Raw genomic sequence first — 19,850 nt, 5'->3', positions numbered from 1 at the left:
CTACTGGCACAAAAATAAAAGGAACATAAGAGACTAATATTAGCAATTATAAAACAACAAATTGGATAACCTAGAAGGAACACATAAAATTCCTAAAAACATGCAACCTACCAAAACTGAATCATAAAGAATTACATAATCTGCCCTGCCTGGTGTGGCTCAGTGGACTGAGTGCTGGCCTGCACAACAAAGAGTCGCTGGTTTGATTCCTAGTCAGGGCACATGCCTGGGTTGCGGGCCAGGTCCCCAGTATAGGATGTGTGAAAGGCAACCACACATTGATGTTTTTTTACTTTTCTTTTCCCCTCCATTCCCCTCTGTCTAAAAATAAATAAATAAGATCTTTAAAAAAGGAATGACAAAATCTGAACATATCTATGACTATTAGTGATATTGAGTCAGTAATCAACCCCCTCACCACGCCCCACGCCCCCACCAAAAAGCCTGGAACAGATGACTTCACTATAGAATTCTATTCAACACTTAAAGAAGAATTCATGAAAATCTTTCTGAAACTGTTACAAAAAATTGAAGATGAGGTAATATTTCCAAACTCATTTTATGGGGCCAGCATTACCCTGATACCAAAGCCAGGCATTGCAAGGAAAGAAAATTACAGGCCAGCAGCTCTGATGAATATAGAAACAAAAATCCTCAAAAAAAATACTAGCAGAACTAATTCAATAGCATATTAAAGGATCCTATGCCATAACTAAATGGAATTTATACCTTGGGTGTGAGGATTTTTTTAACATACTAATATCAATGAATATGATATACCACATTGACAAAATAATGAATAAAAATGACATGATCACCTAAACAAATGCAGAAAAGCATCTGACACTTAATACTCTTTCATGATACAACCTCAACAAACTAAAAATAAAGACCATATCTGCAAAGTCCACAGTTCATGTCATATTTGACACTGAAAAACTGAAAGCTTTCCTCAAAGATCAGGAACAAAATATGGATGCTCACTCTCACCACTTTTATTCAATATAGTACTAGAGTCCTGCCTAGAGCAATTCATCAAGGGAAAGAAAATAAGTTACCCAACTAGGGAAGGAAAAAGTGAAAACTCAGATCTTTCTACATAAAGACAGAATCTTGTATGTAGAAAATCCTAAAGATCCAACAAAAAACTAATAAACCAATTCAGCAAAGTTGCAGTATATATCATCAACATACAAAAATTAGTTGTTTCTATATACTAACCACAAACAATTAAAAAGAAAATTAAGAAAGCAACCTAATTTAGCATAGTATCAAAAAGAAAAAAATACTTAGGAATGAACTTATCCAAAGGGTTAAAGACGCAAACACTAAAAATCACAAAACATTGCTGACAGAAATTAAAGAAGACACAGACAATGGACAGACATCCCATGTTCATGGACTGAAATGAATTTTAACTTAATATTGTTCAAATACCTGTATTACCCAGAGTTATCTATAGACTCAATGCAATCTCTAGTAGAATGTCAGTGGTATTTCTTACTGATATAGAAAAAATCCTATAATTCATATGGACTCACAAGGGCCCTGAAAAGACAAAATAGTCTTAAGAAAAATGAACATAGCTGCATGTTGGCTAGGATAAGGAGAAATTGGAACATTTGTGCATTCTTGGTCAGAATGTAAAATGGTGCAGCCACTAGGGAAAACACTATGGAATTTTCTCTAAAACTTAGAAATAGAACTACCATATGATTCAGCCATCCCACTTGCAGTTATTTACATAAAAGAATTGAAAATAGGTTCTTGAAGAAATAGCTGCACTCCCATGTTCATTGCAGCACGATTTACAATAGCTTATGGGCGGAAAGAAGTGAAATGTCAATTGATAGATGAATGAATAAAGAAAATGTGAACTTTTGGGTTATTGGACAATGATTTGATATTTAACCTTTAAAAAAAGAGGAAATTTTGGCATATGCTACTACATAGATGAACCTTAAGGATCTAATGAGAAGTAAAATAAGCCAGTCACCAGAAGGACAAATTAATCCACTTACATGAAGTATCAAGAGCAATATTATTTGCAGGACTAGAATGTAGAACAGTGGGTGCAAGTGGGTTGGGGGGATTGGAAATGGGAATTGTGGTTCAATGATAGCGTTTCAGTTACACAAAAGAATTTAGAGATCTAAAGTGCACAAAAACACGCATATAGTTAACAATACTGTACTATACAGTTAAAATTTTAAGGAGTACATTTCATTTTATGTGTTTTTACCAGAATAAAAGATCTCCCATGGGTTTTATTAGCATTGAAACATCTCAACTTTATATTTAAGGTCTATCACAATCTGCCTCCTCATGTGTTTTTTAAGTCAGGTGGGTTTACTTCCTCCTTCCACCTTCTGTTCATTGTATTCATATTGTGTCAAATCTCTCACCCCTTGGCTCTTCTTGGTAAACTCAACACATCCAACTGAAATACTAATTTTTCTAAGAAGTTTCTCAGAAAAATTGCCATCTAAGTTATTCTCTCTTCTGGGGTCCTTATTATTCACTTATATCTACTGCCTAGTTATGCTTCTTAACTTTTTGCATGTAAAAATCTCATGTTTTCAGAGGTTTACAAGTTCTCAGTAGACAGAAGACCTTGTTTTAATCTTGTTTTTAAGTAACTGCTTAACAAACTCAATAAATATTTCTCAACACAGTACATCCACCATTGTACAAACTCAATGAATATTTCTGAACTAAATAAATACTCAGCTCAGAAATATTCACTGAGCTGGATGATAAAGTGGTTGCTATAAGAAACCTGTATATAAAACCTCAACTAAGTGTACAGAATGTAAATCTTCAGGCTGGATATAGGTGTTCTAAGACAAATATTTAGAGTTACTAATTTTCCTTTTACCAAGTTAGCATACTTTTCTCCAGGTAAATGTATAACATATTTTAATAACTTAAACTAAACATTTATTCTACCCTGGCCAGCTGGCTCAGTTGATTGGAGCTTCCTCCCATACACCAAAACATTGTGGCTTCCATTCCCACTCAGGGCACATACCTGGGTTGCAGGTTCAATCCCCAGGCCCAGCATATACAGGAGGCAACTAATCAATGTTTCTCACACTGATGTTTGTTTCTCTCCTTCTTCCTCCCTCCTGCCCTCTCCCCTCCCCGCCTCCCTCCTTTCCTTCTTTTTTCTAAAAGCAATAAACATATCATTGTGTAGGAGTTTTAAAGATTAAAAGTTATTTCCATATATTCTATAACATAAACTCACAAATAGCCGCTTTTCTCTAAAAATTTATCAGGAAGGTTATAAAACAGGCAATAACAGCCATTTATACCATCCCTATTTTTATAGCCAAAGTAACATACAAATCATTACAGCAACAAATAAATTCTTTCATTATTTACTGGAATACAGAACATTCATTGAGTACTCACTTTTTGCAGTAAACAGCAAAGGATGTGGTTTTGTTATTGTTATAGGATACTTGAAAACATATTGCCAAACTGGGTAGCTCAGCACTCAAGGAGACTTGCTGATGTATGTTTTATATCTATATACATGTGTACATCTATATATACACAATCCCACAATTAATAGAACCATAATTAATACAAATGTCTAATCTTAGTTTGAAATTTTTAGTCGACTGGCAGAAAATGAAGAGTAAATAAAAGGATTTTTTAGAGCTGCACCAAATTGCCCAGGAAAGAACCCAATTTGTTTGTAAGTAGAGTAACCACGTATTTTAAATACCGTGGACATAATTTTCCTGTTGATCATCTTCTATAGTCTCAACAGAACTTTAACAATTTATATTGACCCCATTTTCCAAACAAGATAGTACATCAAAATAAAGTTAGTTTTAAGGCACTTCCATGATACTGTATACACAACTAAAGAAACACATCATGCTAATAGGGTCAGCATGTTTGGCTCTGTTTTTCCTTTCTGTTTCTAGAAACAAATTTAAGGCAAATAGGAAGGGCCAAAAGAGAAACATAAACAGATTGTTCTCAACCTACAAAATGTAAAATCATATTCTTCTTCCCTTAAAATTTTCTGCTTCTTTTGATGAAATTATCTCTAAGATATTATTTTAAACTTCAGTGATGTGTACAAAATTGGTTCATGATATTGGTATTGATGAGGTGACAAGCTCAAAGTAACCCACAAAGTGATTATTACTCATTGGCATTCAACCACTGGTATTCATTAAGATACTGGATTTCAGGTCTTTTGTTCCACTTTTAAGCACTGTGATTCTAACACTAAAGGAGGTAATCAGAAGGACATTTTAAAGATCACTGTTGTAAAAACACTCAAGAAGTTGGCAGTTTTGTTCTGCTCTCTAACATTATTCTTGACAAAACTTCAAGAGACATAAAATTTCCAAACTGGGAAGAACTCAGGAAGCTCTATGGTTATTCACCTAGTACAATATTCATCCTTGAGAATAGTAAGTTCAATTAAGTAATTTCCAATTTCCTAAGGCAAAATTTTTTGCTCCATTATCTAGGCCCTCACAGCATTTCACCAATTCTTTTTTTTTTTCACTCCTGCAGAGTTTTGTTTTATTTCCTATGAAGAACTGCAAAGACCCTGGGAGAAACAAGTGGAATACACCAATTCTTTTACATAGCACTTTTTACAACATTCTGTGATTTTTAAAAATCTTTCACTAAACTATAACCTCATCCAGGGTAAGGACCATGGTTTAAAAATCTTTACAACCCCACATTTAGTACTTGACCTAACACATAGAAGAAACTCAATAATGCTAATAAATGGATTATTAAATAAATGGATAGATGAATGTATTTGTATGTATTGTATCAAGTTCATGTTCTTGAGTATGGTCAGTCAAGGGCGAAAACTAGACATAAGAAATTTACAGCTCCATTCTCTGTACATCTCTATCTTAACTTCCCTTCATACAACTATTTCTAATTATCATTCCATCAGCAGTTTGGAAGTAGATTTGAAGAAATGCCAGACTGGAGGCAGGAAGAACATGTTGAGAGCTATGATACCAATCCTGCTGAAAAATAAAGAGAGCCTAAACTACAACATTGGCAGTGAAAATCATTTTAAGGGCAAAGACAGAAAGTTTTGAGTCTAGGATCAGGATAAATGTGATAATTGATGGCATGAGGTCATTCAGGAGACAAAAGTGGGTTTAATGCAAAATATATGTGGAACTTGAATACTGAAGAAGAGGAATTCTTCTATGGAGACAGAAGGAAAGGGGGAACATGGCTGTACACAGGAAAAGTTTGCAGATGGCCAGTAGGGTTGCCCAATAAAATACAGGATGCCCAATTAAATTTGAACTTCACATAAACAATGAATAACTTTTACTAAAATTTGTTCCAAACAGCTATTACAACTGCATTCTCTCACAAGTTTCCTTTTCCTGAATGCCATTTGTCTGTTTGCAAGGTCTTACTCATTCATCTTATCAGCTCAAGTGCTACCTTCTCTACAAACTATAATCTCTACAAACTATAGTCTCCTAACCCTATACTCATACGGTATTACATATTTCTGCCCATCTTTCTCTAGATTGTAAGCCTCTTGAAAGTAGGGATCAGAATTTTTTATCTTTGTATCTAGGGTCTAGTGCAACAGCTGTTACATAAGAGGTGGCCAATAAAAATTTACTGATTGAATAAATGTCCTATTTCAGATCTTCATAATTTCCTTTCTAGCTTTTTCTAGTTAATTTCCTTGCCTTCAATTTCATTCCTATTTATAGCATCCTGCATTCTGGCAAAAGAGGTATCCTTTTGAAATATAAATCACCAAGAACCCTTTACTATTTAAACATCATTGATTACTTCATGACGCCTAGGGATAAAGTGAAACTCTTCAGTATGGTACTGAATGTCCTCCACAATTTAAATCCAAAGCCAAGTGGTTGAGAGATCAAGCTTTGAAATTACACCTGGGTTAGAAGCCTGGCTAAGTTATTTGATAGCTATATGACTGTGAGGGAATAACTTAACCAATTGTGAAATTGGAATATCTGCCTCATAATGCTGTAGTGAAGATTAAATGAGGTGTCTGTAAAACATTTACTACAGTACTACATAGTAATCCACGCAGGGGATGCTTTCCAACACCCCCAGTGGATGCCTGAAACCATGGATAGTACTAAACCCCCAATATACTGTTTTTTCCTATATGTACATATATATGATAAAGTTTAATTTATAAATTAGAAACAGAAAGAAATTAACAATAGCTAATAAAATAGAACAATTATAGTAATATACTACAATAAAAGTCATGTTAATGTGTTCTCTCTCTCTCAAAATACCTTATTATATTATATTCAGTTTTCACTTATAACTTCTTTGTAGCATGTCCAAATTGCCAACATCACTATTCTTGCACTATGAAGGAAGATGCGGGTTACTTGAACATAACACTGCAATACCACCTGTCGCTTTGATAATGAAGATGACTACTAAGTGACTAACCGGTGAGCAGCATATACAGCACGGATGCTTTGGACAATGGCATGATTCCTTTCCTTGGTGGGACAGAGAAGGACCACATGAGATTTCACTAATTAGAACACTGTGCAATTTCAATTAATGGACTCTTTCTATAACTTTCCACTTAATATTTTGGGACCAAGGTTGACCAGGAAACAAAGGTAGACCATAGTTTTGAGGAAACAAAACTATGGACAATGGGGGACTACCGTAACTCTCTTGATATCCTTTACAGATTCATCTATCACTTGCTCTCTCTTCTTACTGATAACCCTCCTCAGTAGCAATACTTCATAACCTGATAACTCTCCGAACTTCAGTCTTTTTCACCTTTCTACCTCTTTATTTTCACAATATTTTATTTGTGCAAAATGCTCACTCTAGCCTGCCTGAAAAGCTCTTGGTATTTAAAATTGTGCTGTGTAGAGTTCTGGCCAAGATGGAGGCATAGGTAGATATGCTTCACTTCCTTGCCCAACCAAAAGAAGGACAATCAATTAAAAAAAAAAACAAGACAAAACAAACAAACAAACAAAACAACCAAAACTGCCAGAAAATCAAACTGCATGGAAGTCTGATAATCAAAGAGTTAAAGAAGAAACATTCATCCAGATGGTTAGGATGAGCAGAGACAGGAAGCTGAGGTGAAGAGGATGCCAGGAAAGGCTGTGGCTGGTGAAGCAGTGGCTGGGGGACTAACACTCCCACATTTGCATGCAGATAAGCCGAGAGGAACAACTGGGGGTGGTGAGACAAACTATATCACCCAGAGTTCCAGTGCAGGAAACTAAAGCCTCAAAGCCTCTGACTATAAAAATCTTTGGGGGTTGTGGTGGCCAGAGAAACTTCCAGTCTCACAGGAGAGTCTGTTGGAGAGATCCACAGGATTCTCAGATGTACACAAGCCCATCCACCCAGGAATCAGCACCTGAAAGGGCACGATCTGCTTGTGGGAAGGCAAGGAAGTGATGGAAACTGGAGCGAGAGCCCAGCAAGGCAGTAAGTGGCATTGTTCCCTCCCCTGCCCTATGTACAGCACTGCAACACAGTGAAGTGAGTTGCCTACCCTTGGCGAATACCTAAGGCTGCACCCCTTACAAGTAACACGTGCTCCGAAACAGAGAAATATGGTCCAAATGAAAGAACAGATCAAAACTCCAGAAAAAGAACAATTTTTATCTCTTAAGCAATGAGGAGATAGCCAACCTATCAGATGCAGAGTTCAAAACACTGGCAATCAGGATGCCCACAAAAATGATTGAGTATCCTTGCAAAATAAAGAAAGAAATGAAGGCTATACAAACTAAAATAAAGGAAAATATGCAGGGAATCAACAGTGAAGGGAAGGAAACTGGGACTCAAATAAAAAATTTGGAACAAAAGAAAGAAATAAACATCCAACTGGAATAGAATGAAGAAACAAGAATTCAAAGTTGTCCTCTGGGATAACTTTAAATGTTTCCATATCCAAATCATATGGGGCACCAGAAGGAAAAGAGGAAAAGCAAGAAATTGAAAACTTATTTGAAAACATAATAAAGGAGAACTTCTTCAATCTGGCCAAGGAATTGGACATGCAACTCCTGGAAGCTCAGAAAGCCCCAAAGAAGTGGGATCCAAGGAGAAACACACCAAGACATATCACAATTAAATTACCCAAGATTAAAGACAAGGAGAGAATCTTAAAAGCAGCAAGAGAAAGGGAGATGTTACCTATGAAAGAGTGCCCATAAGACTATCAGCTGATTTCTCAAAAGAAGTCTCTTTTGGGGAAATGAAAAAGCCAAAGAACTTATATGTATGATCCACAGACATGAACTGAGGGTGGGGGTAACACTGGAAGGAGAGGGGGTGTGGGGCAGAGGAGAATAAAGAGGAGAAAAAAATGGGACAACTGTAATAGCATAATCAATAAAATATACTTAAAAATAAATATATAAATAAAATTTTGCTGCATATACATACATAATAACAGTAAAGGAAGTTTAAAATCTTTAGGTTTCTTAAAGAAATTTTGTGCTATGTACATTCTAGCACACTATAGGTGTTCTTTACTTTAATTAATGGATACTTTATGGGCACTAAAGGGTTTTAGTGGTCAGAGCACTCTCATCCATATTATTGTATGCTATGGTTTTTTAGGCTTTTTTTCATCTCTTTGAAAAAAATACTTTTTCAGTGATTCATGTGCTTTGCAAATACTGTCATCCTAATCTAAGTCCAAACCAAACCAGAAAAATGGTTTTCAAAGACCTGAACCCAAAAGATTGGCTGAAATACTCTAACTTAACAAAAGCCACCAAAAGAACCAGACATGCAAACTACTTCCTGGTCATTTTGAAACAAGATGTACAAAATTTATTAAATTCTCCTGAGACAGCTCAAAGATAACCAGAAATATTCTGATCCTAAAATCATTTTTTTTATCAAGTCACTGAAATGTGAGATAAGAAAACTATACCAATCATATTTTGGTTTTTACCTTTGGTCCTTCGGGGCCATTTTGTCCAGGAATCCCAATATCACCTGGAAAACCCTAGGGAACATGAAATGAAAAGTTAATTCCCCAGCAAACTGCTCTAACTTTATTAAGCATCTAGAAATCCCTTTGCCTTTCTCTCATGCCCAGTTGGAGCAGTTTGTGCTCCCCCCAAATTCAACATTAAAAAATGTTAGGCAGTTGTTTAACATTGGAGTACTAAATTTACAAAGTATACTAAAACGGAGCTTGTTTCATCAGGGGTTCACAAACAATCCTCAGACCTCTAATCCCATCTAAGAGATAGGGAGTCTTACAAATAACCTACAACTTGAAAAAAAAGCAAGAGGTCCATTAACAGGTCCTTTCAATGCGGTACGGTACTCAGAGCCACCAAGGATTACAGGAATGTACTTTGTTAGACTCACTGCTTACTAACTATATGGTAAGTTGTAGAGTGTTTTAAGGAAGACATGTAAATATCTACTATCTGGTGAAAAAAATAATGCCAAAGGTTATGAACTAACATACAACATTTTAATCAGTTTTATATCTAATGTAACTATCTTATTCTAGCATTGCTATATACCGTATTTTTCAGACTGTAAGATGCACAACCCCCCCCGCCCGTCCCCGCCATTTGGGAGGAAAATGCAGTGGCAACCCTGCTCCTGCCTGCTGTGACCCCGCTCCAGTGCAGCACCTGCCCCCCGCCCCACAGCGAGCCAGGCAGGGTGCATTCAGACTGTATGATGCACCCCCCTTTTCCTCCCAATTTTTTTGGGAGGAGTACGTCTTATAGTCTGAAAAACATGGTATGTCTATAAATACTTATCTCCTCAAATGCTCTTTGGACTCTTCTTAACCTCTTATTGGTACCATAATTGATTTATGAGTTGAATTAAATATATGACCCACGTTTACCTTATATTTGCCTGAGAATCATAATTTACCTTTCTGGAAATTATATTCTAGTAGTCTAAAATGGTTGGTCCAAGAAATAGCAATGTACTATAGTGTGCTAAATAAACTCTGTGCTAGGAAAAGTCCTAGAATGTTACTCTAAAATAATTAGATTAGTCTTCTTGCTGAAATAATGATTTAGATCAGGGGTGTCAAATTCATTTCACTCGGGGCCACATCAGCCTCTTGCTTGCCTTCAAAGGGCCGAATGTCATTTTAGGACTGTGTAAATGTAACTATTCTTTAACTAGGGGCAAGGAGCTCGGCACTGCAGCCAGGTAGAAACAAGGTGCTGGGCCAGCTAAAACCAGGTGCAGGGCCAGATTCGGCCCGCGGGCCTCGTGTTTGCCACCTGTGCATAGTCCTGAAATTATTTCAGCCCTTTTAAAGTAACCGTGAGGCTGATGTGACACTCCTGAATTAGATTTTCATGACCAGTTTCACTAACGATAATAAACTACTGATTGTACTTTTACTTGTATTTTGTCACAGATAAAATTGTTTCTGTGTTTCCTGTGGACAGGGACAAAGGAATACAAAGTAAGACAAGTTCAAGAATCAGCGTCTTTAAAAGTAAACAAGGTTCCAATTAAATACAAATGCCATCTAGAAAACGTAGGTCAGCAGAGGTTTAAATATGATGGTAATAAAAATTATCACAAGTAAAAGGGAATAAAAAGGTTGATTCTGAAATAGTCATCTTGGAAAGGAAAAATCAAAAGAAAGGATACTGACTCATCCAGTCAAGATTAGGACAAAAATGTGTTGACTCCAATTTAAAACCTGGATTTTGTGGAAAAAAATATTATTTGGGAACATTTCTGGCAGAGAAAAAGTCAGTGGTAACTAAAAGACTGATTATAGAATCAAATTTATAAAAGTTGGGAACAGAATATGTTTAATACAGACTTGCTGACTGCTTTTCTAATTAAATGAAATCAAGTTCAACTTTGCCTTCTCTGCCTTAAATAATTCACCCTGCCCTGGCTAGTGTAGCTCAGTGGATTGAGCACGAGCCTGCGAACCAGAGGATCGCGGTTCGATTCCCAGTTAGGGCACATGCCTGGGTTGCAGGCCAGTTCCCAGCAGGGGACACACGAGAAGCAACCATATATTGATGTTTCTCTTCCTCTCTCCTTCCCTTCCCCTCTAAAGATAAATAAATAAAATCTAAAAAAAATAAACAAAAAACAATAATTCACCCTTACCTTTCTTCACCTGAAAGGCTTATGTTTGAAATGAAAGACAACAATATTTCACTTGCTATCAGTCCTACAAAGTCACTCAGTGCAGTGTGCTGGCCTGTTATCTTCTCGTCATCAGACTGCGAACTTCCTGAGGGCAGTTTTATGTCTTATTAATAATTGTATTCCCAATAACTAGTACACCACCTGGCACAGAATAAGTGCTGAAAAACAGATTTTTGTTATTGAATAGCTGACCTGTTTCCTTTGGGAAAAAAAGGACAACATGTTTGTTGGCTACTTTTATCCCTTTGGTTCTGGTTTACAACCACTGGTTCAGAACATCTCCACAGATAAATTCGTGGTTTCTGTCCAACCTTTAGATGAGCCTGGCATGTCTTGTCATACCAGAAAGCAAGAAAGGTATCTAGAGTCCTGTTAAAAGAACTCTAAGAGCTTGGGGAGGATCCCAGTGGCCAGATAGGGAATAATGTGTACTTCAATGACAAGAATTGCAGTGGATTAAAACATGTCAAATATGTTTAAATTCTTAAATTCATAATTATACAACAAGGAAAAAAAGCTATGTTTAGAGGATGAAAAGGATCCAACTTACTACTTTACAAGTGAAGAGTCAAGCATTTGTTCCACATTTCCAATGCATAATGTACCACTACTACTCAAACAGTAGATGAAGGAATGCATTCCAGGCAATAGATAAAAAAGACATGATAGAGCAAGAATACCACCATTTTGCAATCCCCTAAACAATAAACGAGTATAGACAGTAGTACTTTTACTAAATTACCATCACCTATTACTGTTACTACCAACTATTACTACCACCACAAAAAAAGGAGAGATAACTAGACAGTATGTGCTTCCTGATGAAAGAACATAATATCACCAATAGTCTTGCCCCAAACAAACAGGACTGAATATGGTCAGGCCTCTGTATGTGACTACCAACTCCAGGAAATAGAGGACCAAGAAACGTAACTACACCACAGGACTACAATCAGCAAGATCCAGGCTGCGGGAAACTTCACAGGTTAAACCACTGAGGATCTTCAACAACTGAACCAAAAGGGGAAAACAAGGAAACGGGAAGAGAACGTGTAGAGTGAAAGACACTGTAATAAAACAAAAAAACTTAAACTATTTTTTTAATTACATGCTTTAAACCACAAAAGAAAAAAACCATATTGATAAACCATAAAAGAAAAAACAGGAGTTGCTTGCTGCTGGGAGAGGAGATAGGCTTGTGGTTGGGTTGGGACCCATAAAAGCTTCTGGGAGTAACTAGCAGTTTTATTCTTGACCTGTGTGGTAGATACAAGAGTATTTTTCTTATAATCTGTTTGTGATATACATTTGTTTTTTATAGTTTTCTGTGTCTTTATTTTACTTTTTAATAAGACAGTGTGAAAAAGTCATTGAAGTGCGTATATGCATGAGTATTTGCTTTCTTAAATATTAAAATAATGGCAATGGAATATTTAAAATAGGCATAAAATACCAAAGACCGGAGGAACAGAAGACAAAAGATGTCAACAAATCCGATCTTATAATATAATCATGTAAGTTGAATATTTTACAATTAAAACTTTATTTAAAAGTTCAGAAACATATCACAGTTATTAAAAGAAGAAAAAACAATCTCTAGAACTTGGCCAGGAAACATTTTTATTATTTGAAAAATTTATACTTGGGTTACTACCAAGTAGAGATCTTATCTTTTAAGTAATTTCTGAATATAAAAATCAGAGTTAGCTGGGTCAGCTAAACTTTAATAACATGTGTCTATAAAGTAATTTTTTTAAACTCTCAAACTTCCTGTTTAAAATGTAAATCAAATGACAGGACATGGCCATCCTTGCCAAGTTGCAAACTTTCAGAGACCTTACAAACTGAAAGATAAAAACTGTATCATTTAGACTCTATCATTCTTAATCGTTGTTCAGTTACAGTTGTCCTCATTTCCCTCCCATTACTCTCCATTGCCCCATTCCCCCACCACCTACATCCAGTCCTCCCCCTCTCCTTGTCCAGGGGTCCTTTACACATGTTCCTTGACTTTATAATTTGATTAAATAATTATGCTGGCATGAAAATATATAGAAAGAAAATTAAAAACAAACACCCTATAAGAATACTCCAATTCATTTTCTTTTGATTTAAAATAATTTGGAAAACACTGAAAAGTCTAAATGATTTCTCCATTGTGCTTTGCTAGCTCAGTTAAGTTATCATATCACAATTGAAAGTACAATAACTAAGTGGAAAAAAAGGAGGAGCAGCTTGATTTCTGTTGCCTTTTTAAAAATTTGAGATATAATTGACTTATAACATAATACTTTCAGGTGTAAAATATATTGATTCAATATATGTATACATTGTGAAATGATCACAGTAATTCTAGTTAACATCCAACACCACAAAATATCATAATTTTTTCTTGTAATGAGGCTTTTAAGGTCTACTTTCTCACCCACTTTTGAATACATAATACGATATTATTTACTGTGCCCTTGTGCGTACATCTCCATGACTTACTTGTTGTGCTTTTTTATCTTCCATCACCATATATTGTTACCCTTTACTACCCATAACTTAAAGTTTGTACTTTTTGACCACCTTCACCCATTTTGCCTTCCCCTTCCATCTCTGGCAACTACCAAAAAGTTCTTTGTGTTTGTAAGTTTTGTTTTTGTTTGTTTTGTTTTAGATTCTACATGTAAATCAGATCACACAGTATTTGTCTTTCTGTCTGACCTGTTTAACTTAGCATAATGCCCTCTAGGTGCATCGATGTTGTCACAATGGTACAATTTCCTTCTTTTTAAAGACTGAATAATATTTTATTTTATATCTTTTTCAATAATGTTTAGTCGATTTTTTCTGTTGAGCTGCATGTCACGGCTTTATTAACTTCAGTTTATGCAACATTGTAAATCATTCATTATGATTTCAACAATCTTCACAGGTTCTTCACCGCGAGTCTATTCCATCTCTAGAAACCACTTTCTTTGTTCATTCAAAAGAACCAACTGTCATCTGTCAAAGGCTTAACATAAAATTCAAAGCAATGAAATTTTTATCACTGTAATTCAGTCACATCTTCGGGTCCACTTCTAATTCTCGTTATCCTGCTATTTCTACCACATCTGTAGTTACTTCCTCTGCTGGTCTTAATCCTTCAAAGCCATACATGAGGTCTGCAATCAACTTCTTCCAAATTCTTGGTACTGTCAATATTTTGACCTCTTCCCATGAATCATGAATGTTCTTAATGGCATCTAGAATGGTAAATCCTTTCCACAAGGTTTCCAATTTCCTTTGCCCAGACCCATCAGAGAGATCACTATGTAAAGCAGCTACAGCATTATAAAGTGTATTTCTTATATATTCAGACTTGAAAATCAAGAACACTCCTTGATCCATGGGCTGCAGAATGAATTTTGTGTTACCAGGCATAAACATTAATCCCGCTGGACATCTCCAACAGAGCTCTAGGGTGAGTAGGTACACTGTCGATAAGCAGTCATATATATTTTTTAATCTTTTTTGTGAGCAGTAGGTCTCAACAATTGGGCTTAACGTATTCAGTGAACCATGTTGTAGACAGATGTGCTGTCATTCAGGCTTTGTCATTCCATCTATTGAGCACAGGCAGGGTAGATTTAGCTTAATTCTTAAGGACCATAAGACTTTTGCAATGGTAAACAAGCACTGGCTCTAATTTAAAGTCACCAGCTGCATTAGCCCCTAACAAGAGAGTCAGCCTGTCCTTCGAAAGCTTGAAGCCAGGCATTGACTTCTCTTCAGCTGGCATCGTGATGGCATCTTCCAATGCAAGGCTGTCTCATCTGCACTGAGAATCTGTTATTTAAGCTATCCAACTTCATTATATTAGTTAGATCTTCTGGATAATTTGCTCCAGCTTCCACATCAATACTGCTTCACATTGCACTTTAATGTTATGGAGATGGCTTCTTTCCTTAATCTCATAACCAATCTATGCCTGCTTCAAACTTCCTTTTTGCAGCCTTCTCAGCACTCTCAACATTCAGGGAATTGAAGAGAGTCAGGCCTTCTTTGGATCAGGCTTTGACTTAAGGGAATGTTGTGGCTAGTCTGACCTTCTACCCAGACCATTAACACTTTCTCCGTATCAACAATATGGCTGTTTAACTTTTTTATCATTCATGAGTTTACTGAAATAGAACTTTTAATTATGTTTAAGAACTTTTCTTTTGCATTCACAGCTTGGCTAACTGTTTGATACAAGAGGCCTAGTGGCTTTTGATCTGTTTCATCTTTTAACATGCCTTCTTCAATAAGCTTAATTATTTCTAGTTTTTGGCTTAAAATGAGAGAAGTGTGACTCTTTCTTTCACTTGAACACTCAGAGGCCATTGTAAAATCATTAATTTGCCTATTTCAATATTGTTGTGTCTCTGAGGAGAGGGAAAGAGACGGGGATGCCGGTCAGTGGAGCAGTCTGAACACACCCAATATTTACCAGTTAAGTTCCCTATCTTATGTGCGTGCAGTTTGTGGTGTGTCAAAATAGTTACAATAGTAATATCAAAGATCACCAATCACAATCGCAGTAGCTAATATAATGATGAAAAAGTTTAAAATATTGCAAGTAGTGGCAAAATGTGATACTGAGCCACAAAATGAGCAAATGCTGTTAAGCCAGGCACATAAAATGTGGTATGCCTGTATGGTGTAAAAAAGAGTGCCCATTTTCAATTTTTATGTATGTAGCTGTCCAGTTTTGCCCAAACCATTTATTGAAGAGACTATCTTTTCTCTCATTGTATATTCATGGCTCCTTTGTCACAGAATAATTGACCATAAATAGATGGGTTTATTTCTGGGCTTTCTATTCTGTTCCATTAATTGGTGTCTATTTTTATGCTGATTCCATACTGTTTGATTACTGTATCTTTCTAATATAGTTTCAAAGCAGGAAGCATGATGCCTCTAGCTTTGTTCTTCTCAATATTGGTTTGTCTATTTGGAGTCATTTGTGGTTCCATACAAATTTTAGACCTGTTCTATTTCTGTGAAAAACACCATTGGGATTTTGATTGGGATTATCTTAAATCTTCAGATTACTTTGGGTAGTATGGGAATAGTAACAATATTAATTCTTATAATCCATGAGCATGGAATATTTTTCCCTTTACAAGTGTCCTCTTTAATTTCTCCCATCAATGTTATAGAATTCAGTGTACAGGTTTTCACTTGCCTGGTTAAATTTATACCTAGTAATTACCTTCTTTTTGATGCAGCTGTAAATAAGACTGTTTTCTTAATTTCTCATTCTTATAATTTGTTAATAGTCTATGGAAACACAACTGATCTTTGTACATAGATTTTATATCCTGCATCTTGTGCCTTCTTAACATAAATAATTTAATCATTAATTTTTATCAAGAAGTGGAAACTAGTCTTCGATGGGTGGCTTGGTTTGTTGGAGCGTCATCCCACACACCAGAAGGTTGTGGGTTCAATTCCTGGTCAGAACACATACCTAGGTTGTGGGTTCGATTCCTGTTTGGGGTGCATACAGGAGGCAACTAATTGATGTTTCTCTCTCACATCAATGTTTCTTTCTTTGTCTCTCTTCCCCACCCTCTTTCAGAGAAATAAACATATCTTTGGGTGAGGATTTTTAAAAATAAAGTAGTAGCCTAAAGAAGTAAAAACATGTCTTCTATTTTGGGACCCTTCACATCTGTTTACTGCACAGAGAAGAGTGACTCAACATTCCCTCCAGTAAAAACAATGTTTTATTATTCCCTAATTGCTAAAGGCTGGAGACTAATTCACACGCATGTTTTAAAAGCAAAACCTGGGAGCCAAAAGCACTAGCAAATTCCACTAGTATCCTGGGAAATTATAAAAGTAAAATATTGTTCCTATTCTGGCAGTATTCAGAAGTTTGGAAGCTAGAATGTCCAAATAATGTAAGTCTATAATGATCTATGGTATACATTAAGCACATTGATAGTTCTTCAACAGGAGTGATAAAGTGTCTATTTTCTATTGCTATTCATAGTCCTTTTGGTAAAAAAAAATGGTTCAAATGGATAAAGGATGCACACAATAAATTAATCCAATAAATAAAGTCATAATGCTGCATCAGTAAGATGAGAACAACCTGCATGTGGCAACCTGGAAGAACCTCAAATGCATTTCTTCATTTATGCTAAAGATAAGAATGTACATAATAAAGAATTACACACTATGTGAATTTATTTAAATAAAAACTTTGGAAAAATGCAAATTAATCTACAGTGGCAAAAAAGCATATCAGTGGTAGCCTGAAAGGGCAGGGGCAAAAAAAAAAAAACCAGAAGGGAGAAATTACAAAGGAAATTGCTGAGTTTGACAGACATGTTCACTATCTGGATATACATACATGGACAATTATAAAATTGTACAATTCTAATATATTCATCTTATTACTTTATAATATAACTACTTAAATATGTCAATTATACATCATCAAAGCTGTAAAAAAGAAATTGGTATTGAGTGCTTTAGACAATCATTTGTTTTTGATAGGCAACCATTTTTAACAGTTTAAAGACCTTCGGAGAGAAAATAAAATTTATTTGTTGAACTTTTCCCCATATAAAATCAGTGAAGTTCAGGTTGTGAATTATTTTGGAGTGGTAATAGTATTTTCAATTATAACAATATGTTGAAAAGAAACATTTCTGGAGATTTAAACGTCTTGCTATTTTATAAGGGAGCTTTAAAATACATGGTTGTTATAGATGTGAGTGGCATTTAGGCCTTTTAACTCATAAAAATTTTCAAGTTTTCATTCACTTTTATATCCATTGTACTTTAAATATGCAAGAACTCAGTAAGAGTTGGCTTAACATATCTTCTGAGTAGTTTGCAAGTGTGAACAAAGTAGAAATAAATATATCTTTTAGGAAAAAAGTCCTATCAAGAAAAAATTAAATTAATAAGTTATTTAAGATAGGGCAAAGTATAAACTATGATTTCCTAGAGAGCAAAATTATGCAAAGCCTAATCTGGTGGTGGGTATGTAGTACATTCAGTAAATATTTGATGGCCTGATTAGATGGCCAAATTAAAGAAAAACCGAACAATTTTATTTTCAATTCTGAAGTTTCAAATATTACCCTAGGAAAACAAACTGAAAAAAAAAACACAACAGCCCACAGCCACTAACATAGCTTCTATATATGGGACTGACATTTCACACACAGGAAAGAATGCACCCAGAGGGAAAGAGGATCTGTAAGGGGAGAATTCGGGTGAGATAAAGATCCAAAGCACAATCGTAAGAGTCTGTTCTTTAGAATTTGTGGAAATACATACCATGTCAGTAATATGGTAAGTCCAAGGAGGAAAGTAATTTTTGAAAAAGATTAAAATTATCTTTTCCGAGTGGAAAAAATCCTTCCAAAAATTAATGGAAAAATTGTTTTAAAAGGTCAAAGTAATAAATTCACTTTCCTAGTAAACTATAGAAACTAAACTTTAGCACAAAGAAATGTGCAATTGCAAATTAAGAAACCGATCTCTCCTCAGAGAAAGCCATAAACAGAAAATGTGGGCTTCTAGAAAAATAAATGTGATAATAAAGAATTCATGTAGGTATCTGGTTCTCTTTAACTCTTTTGCTGTTTTAGATCTAAAAACCAGAATTTTAAAATTACAATATTATTAAAAATCTTTGCAAATGATTATTGCTATGCTTATATTTTCCCCTTTTTATAATTCTATATATTTGAGCAGTGAAAATGGCACAGCTGAATTCCATTTATGTGTTGTATCCTAAAAGCTCAGCAGAGAAAATCCACAATGACATTAAGATTTCTTATGATTACAAACATCAAATAAGACTTACTTTAAATAGTATTCACAGTATATTTGAAGTCACTCTTAAAAGAACCTACAAAGTCCACTTCTATTTTACTGAAATCCACACAAAGCTACATGATATTTATAATTTTTAAATAAACTATTTTGACCATTATTTGATACATAAGTTTGGATGACCTATGGTGACAAAGAGCAGATCAGCAGTGACTGGGGAAGGGAGAAACATGAGGAAAAGAAAGAGAAAATTGGAAAAAGTGAACAAAGAAATTTTGTGGTTTGATGAATGTGTTCAACTGTTTTGATTTTGGTGATATTTTCATGAGTTCTATATAATGTCAAAACCTATCAAATTGTATCAATATATGCAGTTTACTATGTACAAATTATAGCTCAATAAAACTGTCAAATGAAAAGGTAATTGGTACTGGATGTTTTCAACACTCGGTTGCTTTTTGATAGACAACAGTTAGCAAGTAATTGAAGATCCTGAGTTCTTGTCTCCAGACAAAAATAGCAAAGCTCAGATTTCAAATTGTTTAAAGGTAATGGCATGACACTGATTTGATGCTTACCTCTGGATAAGTATCATTTTAGGAACTCAGTACCTACATGTTTGAATCATTTCAAACTGTCATGAGTGTAGTAATCAAGAATATCAATTCACTCATCAACATGCAGTTACTACATGTCAGGCTTTGTTCTTGGCACTGAACNTCTTGTCTCCAGACAAAAATAGCAAAGCTCAGATTTCAAATTGTTTAAAGGTAATGTTATGACAATGATTTGATGCTTACCTCTGGATAAGTATCATTTTAGGAACTCAGTACCTACATGTTTGAATCATTTCAAACTGTCAT

General features: G+C 35.2%; 1 protein-coding gene across 1 annotated transcript in view; it reads right to left on the bottom strand.

The window, feature by feature from the left end:
- The window catches only part of COL24A1 (collagen type XXIV alpha 1 chain), a 337,900-nt gene that overhangs the window by 183,003 nt on the left and 135,047 nt on the right, over positions 1–19,850 (bottom strand). Inside the window, exon 20 of the mRNA XM_037060934.1 lies at positions 8,966–9,019. Within this exon, the coding sequence (XP_036916829.1) occupies positions 8,966–9,019 (54 nt within the window). The remainder of the gene's footprint in view (positions 1–8,965; positions 9,020–19,850) is intronic.

The sequence above is a fragment of the Sturnira hondurensis genome, unplaced genomic scaffold, assembly GCF_014824575.4.
Source record: "Sturnira hondurensis isolate 20B ecotype Veracruz unplaced genomic scaffold, ASM1482457v3 Scaffold0013063, whole genome shotgun sequence".
In the NCBI taxonomy this organism is placed as follows: domain Eukaryota; kingdom Metazoa; phylum Chordata; class Mammalia; order Chiroptera; family Phyllostomidae; genus Sturnira; species Sturnira hondurensis.
The sequence above is the reverse complement of the archived record's forward strand: the minus strand, read 5'-3'. Positions and strand labels throughout refer to the sequence as shown.